This window comes from Paroedura picta, chromosome 10 (genome assembly GCF_049243985.1).
Source record: "Paroedura picta isolate Pp20150507F chromosome 10, Ppicta_v3.0, whole genome shotgun sequence".
NCBI classification, from domain to species: Eukaryota; Metazoa; Chordata; class Lepidosauria; order Squamata; family Gekkonidae; genus Paroedura; species Paroedura picta.
The window spans coordinates 74,287,617-74,309,349 of record NC_135378.1 but is presented as its reverse complement, the minus strand read 5'-3'; the positions used below and the strand labels follow the sequence as shown (position 1 = coordinate 74,309,349).

At 43.1% G+C, this 21,733-nt stretch overlaps 1 protein-coding gene across 8 annotated transcripts in view; it reads left to right on the top strand.

Moving 5' to 3' along the window:
* Window positions 1–21,733, top strand: part of GRID2 (glutamate ionotropic receptor delta type subunit 2) — an 857,916-nt gene that overhangs the window by 712,445 nt on the left and 123,738 nt on the right. For all 8 annotated transcript variants that reach the window (XR_013224929.1, XM_077300873.1, XM_077300872.1 and 5 more), the window contains 2 exons: window positions 3,924–4,062; window positions 19,692–19,887. Coding sequence is in view for 7 of the 8 variants with exons in the window: in XM_077300873.1 (XP_077156988.1) it covers window positions 3,924–4,062; window positions 19,692–19,887 (335 nt within the window). In the remaining variant the exon portion in view is untranslated. The remainder of the gene's footprint in view (window positions 1–3,923; window positions 4,063–19,691; window positions 19,888–21,733) is intronic.

The following is a 21,733-nucleotide window of genomic DNA, read 5'->3' as shown; positions in this document are numbered from 1 at the left end:
TGAGCTTGAAAAATGAGCCTGTGAATGTTCCTGGGAAATTACAGGTTTCCCCTTCACCACCCTGCCCATTTCAATTTAAATCACCACAAACTACAGAGATTGACACTGGAAGGTCAAAGGGACAATCAGCCCTATTGGGCTCATTTAGTATGCCTGTCTGAAAAGTTCCATTTCATTGTAATTTAGTTTTAGATTGAAAAATTCCAAAAAGATGTGGTAAAACCTACTGTGAAATGGAAATATCCCATTAAAATGCTTCATTTTACAGCTATGACATTAGGTTTCTACAAGTTAAGCTGAAACAATTCATCTTTCCAAAGTCCTAATATTGAGTTAAGATCTCCAGATAGAATCAGCAGATTCTCATTTCTGATAATGATACAGTTTCAGAAGTAGGTGGAAACGTGCGTCGGAGAGCGTGAAACTTATGTTGATCTTATCATATTTAATAGACGTTTTTTTGTTTTTGAAGACAAAAGATCCATGTAGCGCGGACCCCATTTATAATTAACTCAGAATGTGAAACATTCAATTTCTTTAAAAGCGTAGTAAGAATCTTAGTTCTGCTCAAACTCTCGCAGTGGGCAGTCTTAAAGTAGTTCTCACTCTGTATTTCTTAATAAAACAAAAGTTGGGTTATTTCAGTAATTTAGACCAGGGGTAGTCAAACTGCGGCCCTCCAGATGTCCATGGACTACAATTCCCAGGAGCCCTTGCCAGCATTCGCCAGCGAATGCTGGCAAGGGCTCCTGGGAATTGTAGTCCATGGACATCTGGAGGGCCGCAGTTTGACTACCCCTGATTTAGACGTTCTGAACAACATAACTGGATTGCGTTTGATGTTGGTGTAAGTCAGCACCTTTCCAAGCTCTGTTATTTCTTTCTAAAAAGAATCGAGTTGGATTAAAACACATTATCGCCCCATGTGTGCATGAAGGTAAGTGATCACGTATGGGTATGCCAAAGCAGTTTGTTCATGATCAGAGTCACTCTTTAATATAACGATAAATCTAAAATCCATTCATTTATTCACAAAGTCTGCCTAGCACATTGGCTTTAAGATAGCACAAGAAAGTCTTGGTTAAAATTCATAAGAGCAACAGACTCAGCATTTAAAAAAATACACACAGAAAGCAGATCTACAAATGTTAGAAAGTAGTATAGAAAATAAAATTAAAAACCCAGACAGTCATTAGATGTACTTCCTGTTTATTCCAAAGTTCAGGAAACAGCAGGAGCCCAGATTTTTAGAGCTACTAATTCCTATTTAGCAATTGCAAGAGTAATACATTTTTCAATTCCAGACAGGAGGGTAAGTGTATGGATCAGTCTGAATAGGTGGGAAATACTGCAAGAGGAAGGCACTATCAAAGAACTTTTCAAACTGCCACAGAGATATCATGAAAGCAGGGGAAATGTACCTTGGTTTCAGGCCACCAGTAGTTACATAGGTATATACCTCGTCCACAGGGGATACCAGAATACCTGTCATATAGGTCTGTGTGTTAAAATGGGCCAAATGAAAGGTCTGTGAAGGAATCTAAAAGCTTATTCGTGTCAAAAGGATACAAGGGCAGGAAGCCCAGTGAAGATTTGTTCAGCATCTGACAGATGTTTCCGGTTAGATAATTTGAGCCATTTTAACCACAGTCAAAGCTCTGTTAAGCCCTAACTCAATCAAACCTGGGGCTGAGTATAACTACATGGTTGAGTCCCAGTTTTTCAAAATTGTTTGGTGGATGGCCCTTAGTTGAAATTGTGATGCAGCAGGAACAGAGTTAACAGCTACAATTAATTTGGAATGAATCAGTACAAGAGCCCAATGACTAACAAACACCTTTGTGGATGTTATTTTTATTGGTTTCGACATTTTGTCCTTTGTTCAGTCACAGGGTTTTTTGGGGGGAGGGGCGGGAGAGTTAAAGACTTTGGATTCTACATCGTGTGATGGGGAGGGGATTGGTTGCTGCCATTAGAGAATGAGAACCTTGGATCTGAAAGGCGGGATATAATTGTGTGTGTCCTAAACTATTATTGCTGACTGAGCTATTGTTTATGGGGTTTTAATGGGAAATTTTAATGGTTTTAATGTACTAATTTGTATTGAAACATTGTGAACTGCCGTGAGCTGGTTTCTGAGAGTGGCAGTCATACAAATCAAATAAATAATAATAAATAATAATAATAATAATATGTTCAGAGGAAAAAACATGTGATGTGATAGAGCTACGTAACCATATGAAGATGCTACGTAACCATATGAAGCTAGAACAAATTACATTTATATCTGAAGAAATCGTTTGAAGAAGAAGAGCTGGTTCTTATATGCTGCTTTTCTCTACCTGAAGGAGTCTCAAAGTGCCTTCCCTTTCCTTCGGCAGCTTGCAAATGAAGACACAAGACAACAGCTTGGGTTTAACTGGGTTTATTTTAATAAGTAAGTTGATTAACATCATATCATTAAATAGGCTGTCCTGCCCATGGTTGCCTTTTTGGGCAGACACACCCAAACTGAGCCAGCATCAAACTCCAAACTTAGCCACCAACAAAGCTTTATTCTCGATGTGAGCTTTGTTGGTCTTAGAGGTGCCATTGGACTCAAATATTGTTCTGCTGCTTCAGATCAACACAGTTATGCATCTGAATCTATCTTTATAGGAAGACAGTCATTGAATCTAACTGGCTTCTCCCAAGGCCAGAGTACACATGATCCCGGCAATGAGCATTCTAAACCTAGGAATAGGACTAATGTATTAATAAGTGGAGAAAATTAACATTATATTGAAGAAAGCTGTAGACCATTTCATTGTATATAGAGATGTCAGTTGCCTTGAAGAAGATTATGAAGAAGAGTTGGTTCTCATATGCTGCTTTTCCCTACCCGAAGTAGGCTCAAAGCAGCTTACAATCGCCTTCCCATTCCTCTCCCCACAACAGACACCCTGTGGGGTAGGTGAGGCTGAGAGAGCCCTGATACTATTGCTGGATCAGAACAGCTTGATCAGTGCTGTGGCAAGCCCAAGGTCACCCAACTGGCTGCATATAGAGGAGGAGTGGGGAATCAAACCCAGCTCACCAGATTAGAAGTCCACGCTCCTAACCACTACACCAAGCAGTGTGTGTAACTACTATGTCGGTATTAAATGGAGTTTTCCCCATTTGAAGACTATCTACATACTGAAGAGCAACAAGGAAAGCTTAATTAAAGTTAATAATTAAGAACAAGATGTTGAATAATGCACCTTCAATGCACTTTAGAAGTAGATTTTCTTATTTTGTACAGAGAAATCCAGGTTCAAAAGCACATTGACAGTTAGGTGATGTGTGTGAAATGGGCCCAAAACAGAGTTCACAAATGGCTTACAGATGCATGGCAGATATATACTGATGAATTCAAGTGGGCACTCATGTTAGGAACAGGTAGAATGAAGGCACATCTGCCCTTCTACCCCATTCTATGCTTCATGTGTCATGCATAGTGTATGTCTCAACTACAGACTAAAATCTATTCAGTTTTACCCAAGTAGATGAAGAAGAAGAAGAAGAAGAAGAGTTGGTTCTTATATGCCGCTTTTCCCTACCCGAAGGAGGCTCAAAGCGGCTTACAGTCGCCTTCACATTCCTCTCCCCACAACAGACACCCTGTGGGGTGGGTGAGGCTGAGAGAGCCCTGATATCACTGCTCGGTCAGAACAATTTTATCAGTGCCGTGGCAAGCCCAAGGTCACCCAGCTGGATGCATGTGGGGGAGCGCAGAATCGAACCCGGCTCGCCAGATTAGAAGTCCGCACTCCTAACCACTACACCAAACTGGCTCTCTACCTGTACTGACATCTAGAAGCTATTTGTGGAAGTCACCCCTGAAGAATAAGGAAGGGATGCTTTGCAGCACAATTTCTAACTTCCCCTTTTCTGTTTAACAGGAGGAGAGGTTCCCTATACAACACTGGCTACTCGAATGATGATGGGCGCCTGGTGGCTCTTTGCCTTGATTGTCGTCTCCTCCTACACTGCAAATCTTGCGGCGTTTCTCACCATCACTCGCATTGAAAACTCCATCCAGTAAGTTGCCACAAAGGCTATCCTGGGGAAGGAAAGAATCTGTGCTCAGTCCCAATCCTACATTCTGCGGGTCTGTCTTTGGTAGCTGTTCCTAATGAAGTCATTAGGAGGTCAATGTTCTGAATTTGGTCAACAAGTGGGATGGGGGTGGGGTAGGATCAAATTCATTGATTCAGCCTCCGTGCATTGATCAGATAGCCTACATGTGATTGAGAACCTGCTTTTTCCCTGGAGGCCTCAGTCATGTACGCAGGAGTCTGTATTCATAGGGTCAGTACACATGGGCCAGACAGGTTTAGGGCCTGTCCCTCTTTCCACCAAATATTACTTTGTACGATACGATAACATTTATTGTTTGTAGCCAAAGGCCATTACAAAACACAATTAAAACAATATGGCACAAATATAAATAAATAAAACAATATTTCTCCAATATTGTGTACCTAAAATTGTAAACATGGACTGCTAAATAAAAGGGATAAAATGGTGTATCAAGGTGGAGGCTCCTGTAAAAATGCATTAGCTCGGATCTTCCTGGCAGCCAGAGGGAAAAGTACCACCCTCTATGAGATATAGGGGTCGACAACTGATAACAGATAGGTGACTTTGTTAAAATCAGAAATAGGGTGTGAGTTTGGTAATAACTTGGCAAGGAATTTGCCCCTGGGTTCAGAATACAGGGAAGCCAAAACATAGTGGGGCAGGTCCTCCACAGATGGATTTCCACATATACACATGCGTTGGGCTGTGGGTATTCGGAGATATCGCCCAGAGAGCATGGATGATGGCATCATTTCAAACTGCCAAGATGTTAGGGCCATTCTAAGATTACGTGTTGTTATATTTACTAAATATGATGCTCTAGAATGGTCGTTTTTAATTGTTTTATACCATGGGGCTGATTGTGATAGCTGAATTGAAGAGTGGTCAATCAGTGAGTCAGCTTTGAATGCCCAATCACGTAAATCAGAAATATTGGCTGATGTATGCAGTAAGTCATAAGTATTACTTTGTATATAAATTGTGTTGGGACACATCAAGCGCACCAGCACTAGTGGGCACAATAGAGTTAATAAGGTGGACAGGTCAGATTTTTCTGTATCATTTCCTTAGTCAGTTCTGCTGCTTTCTTTTTGATCTCAGATTAGTATTTTTATGAATTTCTGTCTCTCTCCAACCTTCAAGGGAATAACATGCAGTCTCCGAGTCTCTCTCCCTCCATGAGCTAGACAGATAGAATGCCTATATCTTGCCTCTCCTTTCACAACCTGGATTTCTTTAACACTAATAAGTATCTATTTCTGTCCTAAAGCAAGAAGCCTGGAGTAGACTTTATTCTAAAGCAACCTTCCTTCATTTTGCACGCAGACAGCTCCTGCTAGCAGATTGCATGTGAGAAAGCACTTTTCTGAGGGCCCCCCTCCAAGTTAAAGATTACCTGCAAATAGGAAACCAGCACAGAAGGCAAAGAGCTGGGGAATATTCCTTCTTCCTGATGTGCTAATGGTGCAGCAGTACAAAGTGACGTTTCCCCTTCTGCATGGTACAGTTCATTCTGCCATTCCGTTCCCACCTCATTGTGCTGCCCATGTAGACCCAGCCTTATCTGTGAGCTATGGGGACCAAAAAAAAGAAATGAGTTTTCTCAGTTCTTGCCTCTTCTCCTCATATCTCTTCCAACTAAATCTATCTAGCTGCTACTGCTCAGCACAGTAGCTGTGGCAGGTTCCTTTGTACCTATTAACGTAGAATCAAGATACCAAGGGACTGAACTACTGCTGCCAGTTAAATTGGGCTTTTCTGCACTGGGCATCAAAACCTTCTGCCATGATCATTAGATGGCCCCAGATGAATGCTGTAAGTTCCAGTATGGCCAGTGGCCAGTCCACTCAGCCAAGGAACTGCAGAACTGCGTGATGGTGGCCTTCTCTTGTCTCTCCACCAAGGAATGGAGTAGAGAACTTCCTAGGCTGGGAGGACATGGGCCGTCTTATGAGGCATCAGGATTTCCCTTTATACTGAATCAAAAAAATGGTCCATCTGACTGGTCTATTGGACAAGCTAGAGGCCAATCCCTACCTTGCTACCAGTATGTGTTATGTCAAGCTACTTTTGATTTATGGCAACCCTGTGAATGAAAGACCTCCAAAACATCCTGCCATGGACTCAGGGCTTGTAAACTGAGAGCTGTGTCTGCCTTTATTAAATCAATCCATCTCATGGTGGGTCTTCCTCTTTTCCTGCCGCCTTCAACATGTCCTAGCATTATTGTCTTCTACAGTGAGTTTTGCTCCCTAGGACCACTTGACTGGGGATGCCAGGGAACTTCAATCTTCAAAGCTTCAATATAATTTAATAAGATGTAAAAATATAAGGTGTCATCTCTTTGTTCCGCAGCCATGAGTAATGGCGTTAAACATTAGTTCCTGACATGATGCCATCGAAAACAAATCTCCCAAACAAAATTTGAGTCCAATAGCACTTTTCAGACTATAAAGATTGATTCAAGCCGTGAGCTTTCGTATGCATGCACACTTCCTCAAAGTCCATCGTATGAGGAGGTGTGCATGCATGCAAATGCTTATGCCTTGAATTGGTCTTAAAGGTGCTACTGGACTCAAATTTTATTGTGCTACTTCAGACCAACACAGACCCACGTAAATCCCCCCCCTAAATAATTCCCAATTTGCGACTTCAATTACACACTGTTTAAAACTGGAGGTGATTGGCCCCGGGGGTCCACCAATAGGAAAAAGGCCATCTGAGGGATCTGCCTGGCAACTGGTGACCAACCTGAACTGCCTTTTTACTGTTGGTGGGAAACACCCCACGCTGACAGAAAGTCATGCTCTTCTTGTACAACCTGCTTTTGCAGGGTGGCCCATGGGAGGGTGCGTCCTGACAGCGGCCACCACCTGAAGGAGGCTGACTTCATAGCTGATATTGGGTGCCCCCTGGAGCTGCTGCCTCCATATCGATCCAGGACCTTTCAGCAAGTCTTTGCATGTAAGCTGGGGCCTCCTGGGCACTTGGCAAGGGGGGGGGGGTGATCCCTCCAACTTGGCACGTTTTGGTAGCAGACTGGTGGTGATGCCCCAGAGTCCACCCTCCCAAGAAGCCATTTTGTCCAGGGGGCCTACTGTCTGGACAGGCCTTGATACCTGGTAGCCTGTCTGCGTAATGCAGCCGAGCCAAGGCTCTGGAGGACCAAAGGCATAGACTCCCACCTCGCAGCCAAGCCTTGGCCAGCATGGAGTTTGCCCTACAGCCACCTGCCTCTGCAAGTCCACTGGCTGGCTTCCCTTCCATCTGCCCCCACTTTCTGGAGCCTGTTGTTTCAATGGGCCTTGATACTTACTCAACAAATCTATGTTATTGCGCAGACATCAGATTGCTCAGTATCCTTCCCCTGTTGCGGTCTGGCCCCCATTTTGAAATCAAATGGAGAACACCCCATAAACACTTTCGTATAAGCCAGCCAGGCTGTTTAGAGAGTCGCAAATGAAAGGGTCATTGACCCTTTTCCGATAGCACTTATATTCAGCCAAAGACAGAATCCCATTCCTTTCTCAGCTTGCTGTGTGCACTTTTTCTCAAGGCATCTAGACCTGTTCCATCCAGACCTATAAACCACCCAGCTAGCAGTGTTATTACTTTCTGACATGGCTGTCATCGCAGGGCGCCAGATCACTTGTCTTCCTGGGCCCCTTCTCGTCTCCTTGCTTCAGAATTAATCCTTGGAACTGCAGGGGGGGGGGGAAGAACCACACAGGCGAAGCTTTATCTGAATTACGGTCATAAATCAGTGCTTCAGAATAAGCAATCAGATGTTTGCCCTCATTATTAAATGACTAATTGCTGCCTGGCAGACAGCAGTACGTGCACCAGGACAGCACTGAAAGCACCCTCATACTAAGTGGGTAGGTTGGGGTTGTTTGTTTCTACCGCGTGCACAGCGTCATAAATATATTTTTAGGGTTCTATGTAACTGGTAGCTAATCAACACATTACGATTCTGGCCGAAGGACTGTTGAAGAATTGCATGCTGTCAGGCCAAAATTAGTTGTTCTTTCTCAATGCATGTTGTTGGGTTTTTTAAAATAATAAATATAGGGGTTTGTAAAACCTGGCAGCCAGATTCTATGGGCAGCATTAACTGCTGTGGTGCCAAGCACAGATTTTTCACTAGGCAGCTCAGGAAGCATTCTGCTTTGAGTGTGGAAAGTGACGCAGGCATCATTTCAGTGGGTAGCCATGTTGGTTTTCAAGAGCTAGATTTGAATCCCAAAGGCCAACAAGATTTTGAGGGCATAAGATTGTGAGGCCTTGACTTCAATGTCCCAGGCTAGCCTGATCTTGTCAGATCTCAGAAGCTAAACAGGGGTTCACCCTTTGGATGGGAGAACATCAAGGCTCAGTGCCCAGAGGCAGGCGATGGGGAAGTCTTGGTAAAGTTTTGCAGAGCTCCAGGCTGCTAAAAAATACTAGTTGAAGGTAAACTACCTTGTATAGAAAAAGAAGAGAGTCCTGTCTAACTGCTCGGTTCTGTTAATTCTGTCTGTTCTGGAGGCAGGCTGGGCATATGCTCAAGGGATCAGGAAGTCTCCAAATGAGCTGATCAGGATATAGAAGGAGATTGAAGAGTATCAGGAAGTTCCTAATCTAACTATGCTAAAGGCACATCTCCTCCATTGCCCCCTGCAAGATATTCTTCATATTCTCATGAATCAGGCACACTACAGATTTTGCACGTTCCAACACAAGCCACCTCTTGCCTTGAAAACCCTAAGGGGTCACCCTAAGTCAGCTGTGAGTTGACAGAACTTCCCATCTTTCTACCACCAAACTTTTGCAAAGGCTTGCACCCTGGAAATCTTGTTGGTCTCTAACATGCTACTGGGCTCTGGGACCAACATGCTTCAGATGTGATAGGAAGCCATAGTTTTCTGCCGGACGTATGAACAAATAGAGGAGGAGTTAACGGCTCAGTGGTGCTGTATCTGCTTTGGATTCAGAAGGTCCTTATAGCAGTCTTCACTGTCTGAAACTGCAGTTTTCAGGTTAAGCCCCAGCCTTACTTGGAGAGATAAAATGTAATGGCAAGCTATGAAGCTATGGCCTGCTGCAAAAGTGAAAGAAACAACCATTTACCTTGCTATGCTGTGGGGTGAAAGAAAGGGAGGAGGGTTCACATGAGTGTTCTTGAAGCGCCTTCAAGATTGGTCCACATAAGAAACAAATTATGGTTTGCCATTATGTGTAACCATGACAGCATCATCAATTGGTTGATACCTTTGACCCATTTGCATTAGGATTCCACATCTGAGTCCTTATTTTCTTAAGGCATGTTCATACCATGGATGTAACACTGATTAATAGCCACGCCCCCTCCCCTTGTGTGATGAAAAGCCCAGTCAGGTACAGAAAATCTGAATAGCCAGTCTTGATTAATTGGCTGTCTTCAGTCCAAAGTTTCTTTTGACATCAGGAACCGGCCCACCTGTCACAAAGTATATGCTAATGAATGAGTTGTGCATCTCCCCCGGACAGCCAGCATCAAGGAGATGGATGTGTAATTGGAACAAGCCTGATACCTTTTTATATTCTCAATTCTTTTGTGCATTACCTTGCCTGGCACCAAAACAGTTGAGGTAATGCCTACACTCTTCCAAAACCAAAGCGGCATACTCCGATTTTCTCTGGAGAAATTGTCTTCAATGTGGCCTTTTAAAACTTGAGGCAGGAAACCCAAATTTTACAGAGTAGCTAGCCAAACCACTCCTTCCTCCATATTCATTTCCTGAGCCAAGGAATGACTCTTTCCCCCATCACAGATTGTCAGGAGTTTCTGTCCAGAAAATATATGGCTGAAACAGTTTTCATGTAGTCGGCCTTGATGTTTCAAGATAGCTTGGAACTTTGTTGATTCTGCATCTTTGAAGCCCCCCAAGGCACTGAATCTTAATTGATTCTGCATCTTTGAATCTGGTAAACTACTTAATTGAACTTGTTGCTCATTAGTGAATCTGCATCCCGGAAGGCTTTCCTCAAAACTCATAACTGGCTGGAACATTGCTAGGAGTTTATATGGGAGGTAGTGGAGATGGAGCAGAGGAATCTGTTGCCTTTCCAAATAAAATCTTCTCCCTCGGCAGCATGTAAAATGCCTCAGAAGGATACATGAATTTAGGGAACGAAGAGTTAATAAGTCAGTGGTAGAAGCTGTAAATAGTTAAGGGTGTTCAGGGTCAAGCTTTGGTCCTGATCTTCCACAATAGGGGTCTGGAATACTGAGTGTGGCAAGGACCCCTAGGGAACCTGGTTGGTAATGGGGCTGGGGGGGGGGGACTCCAATCTTCAGTCCACAGATTATTTGGGGAAGTCATAATCTCCAAACTGATATATAACTAATTTGAGCGTATAGCATTGCTCTCCTTCTGGAGAGCAACTGAATTTACAAGAACTGGTTAATACTCATTTTAGGCAAACAGGATCCAAACCTGCTCAGGCTATGTTTTCTGTCCTATAAATCAGGGGTAGTCAAACTGCGGCCCTCCAGATGTCCATGGACTACAATTCCCAAGAGCCCCTGCCAGCGAACGCTGGCAGGGGCTCCTGGGAATTGTAGTCCATGGACATCTGGAGGGCCGCAGTTTGACTACCCCTGCTATAAATCCTTCCAGCAGGCTCTTTTTGGATACCTTTGACTTGGCAGAATTTGGTGCGTTGTTTTCTGTATTCTGCTCAGTTAGTTTATAGCAAGGCAATGAACATCTCAATAAGAATTTAAACATCAGGGTTTCCATTTGCTTTTGCCTGTCTTGGGCTATCGAAGGTTTCAGATTTGTTTTTTTGCAGAACAATGTGCCCACAGCTCAAAAGGTACACAGATATGCCACCGAGAGAGTTTCTCCACTTTCCTATCGCAGTCCTACTTTTGCATGCTCTGCTTATCCAGGGGTAGTCCAACTGCAGCTCTCCAGATGTCCATGGACTACAATTCCCATGAGCCCCTGCCAGCAAATGCTGGCAGGGGCTCATGGGAGTTGTAGTACATGGGCATCTGGAGGGCCACAGTTTGACTACCCCTGGATCCTGTTCCATTCTTGATTTCGAATCAAAATGATGGAGAATGCAGTCGTTTCCAGCATGATTTTTGCTTGCCTTTTGAGAGATGGAAGGAATAACATCTACAGCCTTAAGATGTGCAAGGGGAATGCTCCTTTCCCCCCCCCCCCATTGCTTTTTCTCAACAGCCTGTTCCACACCATCTGTTGTGGCCATCATTTATACTAACAGTACATGCAGGGAAATAGCGGTGTTGGCTCTGGTGGTAGGGAGTTATATAGCCACACGGAGTCCTGTGAGCCACTGATTAAAATTTGCAAGGTGTTTTCATTACAGACTGGGGAGTTAGGAACTGCTCCTTCCTATCCCATTCCCGTAATGGGCACAGCAAGTATCTTTGCAATTACAGGGCATTACAAGATATGACCCCGGATGCTGTAGAATTCCATCAGAAGACTCCGAAACATATTAAGAGAAACAGTGGCAATGTGAAAATTGGGAACTGTAATTTCTCAGGTTTTTACAGCAGCCTTCATCCCGTCATGTCAAAGCTTTGACAAACTGATGTGTTAATCCCATCTTACCTGCATGCAGTTGTGCACAACTGTCCAGGAGTTTGATAACTATGTGGGGAAGGCAAGTTTCATAAGGCTGCCCCAGACACACAAGCCACAGGCTAACTGAAACAACCTCGGGCTGCTGGTGACCCAGTGGCCCTGAGACAATAAAACAGTGCTGAAAATTCTCACCTTGGGTGTTACTTGGTTATTTTTTTCTTCCAATGACCAAAGCCAACCATTGACAGGAGAGACCAGTGTTGTCAGGCTGGACACCAGATGCCCCTGGCCTAGAAATTAGATTCAGTTCCTGGTAAATAGTGTCACATTGGACTTTGTAGACTGATGCAACAGGCTTGCAATGAATGACATGTTCCAGAGGCACAACCATGGTTAGTTATTGCAGCAAACTCAAGGAATGAGCTTGATAGCACATTAAAAGCTAGCAGATTTATTGTGGTGCTTCATATGTGTAATGAAATGGACTCTAGTTCATTGAAACTTATGCCATGGTAAATCTGACTAGACATCTCTTGCATGTATTGAGAAATTAAAATATGAATATCCTGCCTTTCCAGACCAGCTTAGAAATTCCAAATGAAAAACCACCAAATACACCAAACATCTTATTGACACCTCCCTGCAAGCTCAAGCTATTCTGGCCTAGTGGTTAAAGTATTGGACTAGGATCAGGGAGTGAGATGATATGAAGTGATATGAAAGAGTAGTCAATACTGACCTTCTTGGGCCAATGGGCTGATTCAGTATCCTCATGCCATGGAGGATTAGTAGGTACCAGAAAAATATCTTCTGTAGTCTCTTAATTTAAAGGTGAGAGGCAAGCCATTGTGAGCCCGATGCCACTGAGAGCTGCATGTTAACGCAACTGAAGAAAGTCATGAAACAGGCTGTGCTGTACTGGAACCTTGTTCAGCATGCATTCTAGAGAGTTTATCCTTTAGCTTCCAAGGACTGGACAATAAACAAGACTTAGAGTTTTTGATTTGTACATTATTGTATATTGTATATCTTTATGAATACACAAACAGTTTTTTGCCATTATCTCGGTGTGCTCCTGCTGCTTGAAGAACTGATTCAGTATAAGGCAGCATCATAAGCATTAAAGAACAACAACTGTACAGCACTTTCTAAAACCACCTAAGGATTGACCACTCTCCCTCGAGGGACCTCATTCCACAGGATGAAGGCCACTAATGAAACCAAAGCATTGGAAGTGAGATGCCAGGTGGGCAATGTTAGGAATGTGAACAGCTAATAGGTGGCAACTAAGGGACTTCAGTGGGCACAGGGGATACTTTGACCTCACCTTTCTTCCAAGGAGGCCAACAAGCACTCGTTTCTTAATACATCCTAACAACAACCTGGAAGGTCAGGCTGAGAGAGAAAGAGTTGCTAGTCCAAGGTTACCTAGAAAGCTTTTGATCACTGATCTCCCCAGTCCTAGTGCTGCCTAAATAACAAACTGAAATCATAGAATAATCGAGTTGGAAGGAACCTCATGGGTCATCTAGTCCAACCCCCTGCACTATGCAGGACACTCACATCCCTATTGCTCATTCACTGTAACCTGCCACCCCCTTGAGCCTTCACAGAATCAGCCTCTCCATCAGATGGCTATCCAACCTCTGTTTAAAAATTTCCAAAGATGGAGAATCCACCACCTCCTGAGGAAGCCTGTTCCACTGAGAAACTGCTCTCACTGTCAGGAACTTCTTCCTGGTGTTTAGATGGAATTTCTTTTGAATTAATTTCATCCCATTCATTCTGGTCCGTCCCTCTGGGGCAAGAGAAAACAACTCTGCTCCATCCTCTATATGGCCACCCTTTTAAATACTTGATGAAATATACTTGGGATGTGCACAGAAAATATATTTTGTTCCTTGCTGATCTTGGAGTTTTTTAGAACAAGAATGGGACATTGACTTGAGTGAATAGCAACAGTGTGTGATTCATTTTCAGAGAAAGGGCATGTTTGCTTTTACATGGTGTTTCAGCTACTGTCTTGAGTAATGAAATCAGTATTTTTCTGTCACACACAGGGAACATCTGCCAATTCTAATCATGGACATCTTGCCTCTCATCTGGCTGTCTGTTCCCATGTGTTTATTGTTAGAGGGGCAAAACCTCAGCCACTATCCCACTATCCAACATCCAGTGCAGTCCCAAATAATAAAATAGCTTGCTCAAGCAGAAAACATCCCTCTTAAAACCAGAGCACTCTACAGTAGAAGCACTGTGTGCTGAAATGCCTTTTCCAGAATTGAGGGACAGATGAATTTAAGAGACTGTTTTCCAAACAAGGTCAGCTGGACTGCATGTGATGGTCCAGATAGATTGTCGGGCCAATCAGAGTAAGCACACCCTGTCCTGGGAGAGGTGGTCCCTTCAGGTGTGTGTGCTCCTTTAAAGTGATTGACTTGAACCCAGCGGCAAAATAAGAGCCAGTGCAATTGATTCAGGATTGATGTTACATGTTCAACTCAGCCTATTCCATAGGTCAACAGGGAATTGGTGTTTTACACCAGCTGAAGCTTTTAAATGGTCTTTGAGGACAATCTGTGTAGAACGTGATATAGTAAACCAGCCAGAAGCTAACTGGAAGTGTAACTGGCATGGCCAGATGGTCTGAATTTAGAAGAAATGAAACATTTTTAAACATATTTTTAAAAACCTTCATTGTCATGACATGTGCTTATGTATCCAAAAGCAACTATCATGTCTAAAGCACCTCAAGGTTTTGTACAAAGAATTTCTGGCCATTCTCTAAAGAATATTCCAATGTACTGACTAGCATGACCTCTTTCTTCCATTTCTGCTCCCCCATCCACCTGTGCATTTATCCAGGTTCTGGTTTGAGACATAACTACATTTGGGGACTTACCAAGCAAAGTGTAGAACTGTTATCTTCAGGATGTGGATGACTCCCAAATTCTGAGTGATCTTGTTTAATGACTTAATGTCAGTGTTATAGATCAGGGGTAGTCAACCTGTGGTCCTCCAGAGGTTCATGGACTACAATTCCCATGAGCCCCTGCCAGCATTTGCTGGCAGGGGCTGATGGGAATTGTAGTCCATGAACCTCTGGAGGACCACAGGTTGACTACCCCTGTTATAGATCACAATTCAGGGCCAGTCTTAGTCAACAAACATTGGGTCAGTGTCCCTGGGCCCAATGCTGTAGGGAGCCGACTTCCCACAGTCTTGCCCCTCCTACAATGGGGGGGGGGAAGGATAACAGCCTCACACCATCGTTTGTGTCTGCCCCATCTGAGACTTTGGCCATCAGTTTTTAACAGCAGCTCCAGCCTGCCTCACATAAATTGAGGCCCTGGTAGCTAGATGGCAATTATGGGGCCCAGTCCTGGACTTTTCTGCAGGGCCCCGGAAGGATGAAGATTGCCCCACTGTAGTTCAGAAGCCATTCTGCATTTCCACTGGAAATTGTGTCCTATTAAACAAGAAATACTGAGCCATCAGAAGAATACATTGCATGTAATTCCGAACTTCTTCTCCAAGCAGTGTAATAAATCAGTGCCTCACAGTGTCAAAAGTCACTGATGGATCTAAGAGAATCATGTGACCTCTGCTTCCTGAATTCTGAATCTGATCCCTATCAAAGCAGCAGCTATTTTAAAAGGGGAGAATGTAAAAAAGGTCATTGAACAAAGATAAAAAATACATCAGTGCATCAATGATAGTAACAAGAAGTCAAATGACTGGAGGCAGAAAACCAAGCAACTCGACATGTCCTGCCCATGACCCAAACTATCAGTCTGGGCATCGTGGGAGATAGAATACTAAACTAGATAGGTCACAACCATACAGCAAAGCAATTCTGGTATTCCTAAAAATCAATGGATTTGGAAAGATGAGAAAATCAGTAGGAAGAACTGGGAAGTGCCATCAACTCTCCACAGATTTATGCGGTGTTTTCCACTCATGAGACATTAAGAGGAGGTTTGCTGTTGCCTCCCCCTGCTTTGTGATCCTGAACTTTCATGGTGGTCTCTCATCCGAATACTAACCAGGGCCAATCTTACTTAGCTTATGAGATCTGACAAGATCAGGTTACTTGATGAAAAATGGGCCTTGATATCTTCCCTGATGCACACACCAATCAGGCAGATGAGTGTCAAAGGACAGTGGTCAAATGACTCTATGTTGCTATATTGAGAGATATATTGCCCAATTTTTCCTGTTAGTGAAATGGCTCAGGGCTAACTCATTACATCAGTGCTATGTTCATTATGGCTCAAATACTTTGGTATTTTAATTCCTGTAGTTCTTGTTAGATTAATGGTATGCCATCCTATAATGGGATGCACGTTTTTATTTCTGAAGATCTGAAAGCTGGCTATTGTCCAAAGGTGTTCATAATCTATCATAGTTGAGTTATGCAGGTGTGAAAAACCTGCCTCTAGTGTTGGAGAGCCCCCCTGTGATTGCCACCTGCTCATAATTTGCATGGGTTGTTCATATTGCAGGACCTCCATCCATAATTACTGGAAAGCCTATTATGAATGGATTTGTCCATATTTGTGTTGGCTTCATCCTTTCTCATAAGAAATGAACATCCCAATGGACAATGGTAAATTTTACAATAAGGATACTTTCTTTTTTATTATCTCTTTTGCAGTGTATTGAAATAAAGAAAATCAGATTCCAGTAGCACCTATAAGACCAACAAAGATTTATTCAGGGTGTGAGCTTTTGAGCGCAAGCACTCTTCGTCAGACTATGATCTCCTTACACGACAGGGAATATCATGTCCCTGTCATGTAAGGAGATCATAGTCTGAGGAAGTGTGCTTGCACTCAAAGCTCATGCCCTGAATAAACCTTTGTTGGTCTTAAAGGTGTTACTGGACTCTGATTTTATTGTGCTACTTCAGATCAACACAGCTACCCTTTTGAATCTGACTTAAAGAAAGTAAGGAAAGAACACAAACCAGCCCTAGCTCTTCTATGAAGCATAAATTGTGTTTTCTTAGCAAGATACCAATAATTATGGGTTATACACCACTAGCCTTTGATAATTAAATTACAGTGGTGTTTATTTATTCCTTTGATTTATAGACCGCCTTTCTCTGTGATGTCTTGGGGCAGTGTTATTATGCTATTGCTACAAGAGTTGTACTGAAGAATTCATTTTGACCCATTGCTAAATTGGCCTGCAGCAGAAGAGCAAGATTTGAGTCTAGTACCACCTTCACGCCCAACGAGACTGCAAGACTCAGGACAAAAATTATTTTTTAAATATTAAACACTGATTTCCAGCTTATTGTAGAGCTGAGTTTATGCTTCATATAGTTGTAATCTTCCTGTTAATGAACAACCATCTGTCAACACCACCGGACTATCTGGCCAGATGCCTGGAGGCCTTGGTAGACTGGCTCAAGCGGAGTGAAGATGGAGGTCCTCGGGCTGGGTCGGTAGGCAGAGAGTCGGTTGACATACCTCCTGGCTCTCGATGGGGCTCAACTAATGATAGTGTCTTCCATCAAGAAGCATCTTCCATCATGATTCTGGATGTTTCCCTTTCAGCTGAGGTCCAGATCATTATCATTGCTCACCTGGCATTTTCCCACCTGCACTAGGCATGACAGCTTGCTTCCTACCTCTGCACCAGACCTAGCCAGGGTGATCTATACAATAGTCACCTCTAAACCTCTGCAACTCACTCTACGCAGGGCTTCCCTTGAGACACAAACTGGTTCAGAATCTAACATGGTTCCTCATTGGGACCCAGTGGAGGACACACATGACACCAGTGTTCACCCAGCTGCATTGGCTTCAGATTGGAGACCAGATTGAGTTCAGGGTTTCAATGCCAGCCTTCAAAGCCCTAGATGGTCTAGAACCATCTACAGAACTGTCTTTTCCACTGTGTCCCCCAAATGATTAAGATGATTGGATCAAAACTTGCTGAGGATCTTTGAACATCATCAGTTTTTTGGGATTAATGCTGTTTTAGGGTTGGATTTTGTGTGGATTTAATGTAACCCAGAGGTAGTCAAATTGTGGCCCTCCAGATGTCCATGGACTACAATTCCCATGAGACCCTGCCAGCATTTGCAAATGCTGGCAGGGGCTCATGAGAATTGTAGTCCATAGACATCTGGAGGGCTGCAGTTTGACTACCCCTGATAACTCAACTTGAGTCTTGGGAGGAAGGCTGGGCTATAAAATTAATAAATTTGTATATTAATGTTTACATGTTCAGATGTACACAGGGACATTTGATGGTGCAGTGATAACATTTTAAAAACTGCACACTTCTAGCCCTCATATCTGCCCTTAAGTGTCATCAGTTAGATTTGTGCACTTATGTAAAGCTAATTTGTGCCAGCAAAATTTAATGGGTCCTAGGTGTTAGATTGCAGTAGTCCTTCAGAAAGTCTAATGAATGTCATTAAGAAAAATAGTCACAGTTAAGTGGCCCACAAGAATGTGTCAATAGAGGGTGGGGGGAATCTGCAGACTTTCAGGAATCATCAGAAAATTGATTTGGAGCTGGTAATATTTCAGAAGCCCCATATATTAATATTTTGAACTTGCATAAATCTATAAAAGAGTGAATATTAGATGGTGTATTGTCAACATACTAAAAAAATAAGATGAAGAAGCTGGGAAACTATTAAGCCAACAAAAAGTCCAGAAATCCCAGTTCGTTAAGATTAAGCCTTCCTAAAATGATATGGAGAGCCTGTTTGCACCCTTATTTGCTATGTGCCCTTATTTCATTAAAATACAGGTGAGCTATTTCAGCTGCATATCTCAATAACGCCTAGCCCTGGAAACCATAGAGTTCTGATCTCTGCTTACTGTAATGTTGAAATCCCCAGGTACAATGTTTCTTCGACCTGTTATTCAAATACTTATTGCAGATGCTTCTATTATTGTCCTGGGTAGGTACCTGCCTCCACAAGTCGCTTCCTTCAATAACCATCTTCCTTTTTCATCCCACCTCAGTGGCAACATCTTCCTTGTTACAACAGTGTAAAACAAACTCATCAAGAGATGACTTTATCCCTTATTGCTGAGCCCTTGTTCACATTTCAGTATTTAACACTGCATTGTTGGCATTAGGTGATTCTTATCACATTGATTTCACAAGAGTCAGATTAGTGTAGTGGCTAAGAGCAGAGGCTTCTAATCTGACAAGCCGGGTTTGATTCCCCACTCCTCCACATACAGCCAGCAGGGTAGCCTTGGGCTTGCCACAGCACAGATAGAGTTATTCTGACCAAGCAGTTATATCAGCCTTACCTATCTCACAGGGTATCTGTTGTGGGGAGAGGAAAGGGAAAGCAATTGTAAGCTGCTTCAATTCCTGGTAGAGAGAAGAGGCATATAAAAATGAACTCTTCTTCTAGTTTTAGTTTAATAGTTGGTGTCTATTTTACACAAGGTGGAAGCAGCAAGAGTGAAAAGAGAGACCATCACATAATGGGGGCTTTTTCTAATCAGAACACTTAGCAGATATTCCCAGTAAACAAGATCAGAGGCATTTCTGTGTGCAACATTTCCACTTTTTACTGACCACTACTCTTACAACCTTTCTTCCTGTAAAACTGAAATACAGTTAGACTTTTTTCTTTTCTTTTTTGCTTTTCTGTTTGCTGGCATGTTTGAGCAGTCTTGGTGGAAGGTGGATCAGTGAACTTTTACTTCCTTAAAAAAGCTTCCCCCTTTCCCACAGTTACTGTTTTGCTCTTTAAAAGAAAATGCCTAATACTACCCTTGTAGAGGTCGCTTGTTTAAAGAATCCATTCTCTTTCTGTCCTCGGCTCCCTAGTTTCCCTTCTGCCAAGGCAATTCTCTTAGCCCATCTTTGATGTCTAAGAATAAAATAAAGCAAAATAAATGATTTTTAAAATTGACTTGACAGCTGTCATCATCCATGCTGCCCTTTGCTTGCTGGTAGATTGAAGATATGGAATCCATGTCTCATGCGCTTCTTATATCTCCTCCAACACTTAAGGTCTCTCCAGGATCTCTCCAGGCAGACCGATATTCCTTATGGCACTGTTTTGGATTCTGCAGTCTATGAGCATGTGCGGGTCAAAGGGATGAATCCTTTTGAGAAGAACAACATGTATTCCAAACTATGGCAGATGATTAACCGAAGCAATGGCTCCGAGAATAATGTGCAGGAATCCCAAGCAGGCATTCAAAAGGTAAAATCCACAGCCTACCTCTGTGTTTGTGTGTGTGTGCGTGTATATGCGTGTGCACGCATGCAATGAACTCATATGAATGTTCTCTCCATTGTGTTAGATCTGGGAAGGTTCCAATTCACATGCAAATAAACAGCTGGCTTGCAGTCCTCAAGGAATAATCATGTATATGTGAACCACTAGCTCTCTGTGAATTCAGTTCTAGTTTCTACATGTTTGTGACTGAAAAGCAATATTCCTTTTCCCGCCTGTTTTACTATTTGTGTCTGCAAAAATGGAGTTTTCAGTTACCAGATGCTGCACACATTTCCTCTGTTGAAAAGTCACATGCACGTTTCAGAACAAACCTCAAAAAAAGAGAGAAGAAGAAGCAAAATCATGTTAATTCTTTTTTGGTCAAGTCACAGCTGACTCATAGTGACCCCATGGGGTTTTCAAGACAAGAGATGTTCAGAGGTGATTTGTCTTTGCTTGCCTTATAAGCTGCCCTGGGCTTTCTTGGTGGTCTCCCGAACAAATACTAACCAGGGCTGACCCTGCTTAGGCTGGTGTAGGCTATGCACTGCTTGTAAAAGTGTGTGTGTGTGTGTGCCCTTGCACTAGTGCTCAATGAGGTCTTCTAAATCAGAGAAAGAGTGGCAACCTGATTGGTCGAATATGGCTATGTCCAAACCTCACTGGGGCTTCATGTGCAGAGTTCCCTGGTGTGTTCTTAGTTGGAGATCACTCCACAGGCACAAGCCCCACAAAGCATGTGTAGCATTCCTCGAGGAAAAGAGAACTAAGTTTTTGCATCAGCCTGTTAGTTCATGCTATTATTGAGAGAGAAATCACAAACCTTCCCCTCACAATGACTGTTTATGCACTGGAGGTTTCATGCCAGGCTGCAGGCTGGAGTTTTAGCTGTGGCAGGTTGCCCCACCTCTTCCTGCACCCACACGGGGGAGCATTTGGCCCGGTGCGTGTCATCCGCCCTTATCTGTGCTCCTGCATGAGAGCTGGGGCAGCAAAGTTCCCAGTGCGTAAACGGTCAATAAGAGTCATGGCAGGTGAACCACTTCTTGGAGTTATTTGGGAAGACATATCAGATGGCCAGGGAGTCACCATGATCAGATAAATGTTGTACAGCTCTTGTTTATTTCTCTCTGGACCACTGAGTCATAATATTTAAGCAGATTGCTACATGTGCTTTAGAGTCATTGCAATCCAGGCGAAGTTAGACATCTTTAAGTCACACTGGAATTCTTAGAATGTACATGCCTATAATTTGCTCTGGATTATGCTCTATATTTGAATTTGAATTTCCATCCATCTCATTGCAAAATCTTAACCCCCTTTTTTCATCCAGTTCAAAGTTTGGTTCTGCCAAAGTCCAGAGATTCTCTGACTCTAAAATACTGAGTTGGAAGGGGCAACACAGTCTATCTAATTCTATCCCCGGCTCAGTGCAGGATCAGCCTAAAGCACCAATGATAAGTATCTGTCCAGCCGCTGCTAAAAGACCACCAGTGAGGGAGAGCTCACTACTTCCTTAGAGAGCCCATTACACTGCCAAATTAGTAGTATAGACTTTCCCCCTATATTGATATCCACTTGCTTAAATAGTGCTGTGACATTTGATAGGAGCTCAGAAAGAAGGTTGAAATGTGATGGGTAGGCTATTATGGAGCCCAGTTCTGCTGAAGTCTCTCTCGATAACAACAGAACAGCCCAAGGAGTGGGGGGGGGGGGGAGGCTTTTAAAAGCCACAATTCCCTTCCTTATTAATACTGTCCCATCAATCCAGGTTCCCTAGAGAGTCAGTTACCTAAAGGGGGAAGGTAAGCAGAGTACTAAAATGTACTCA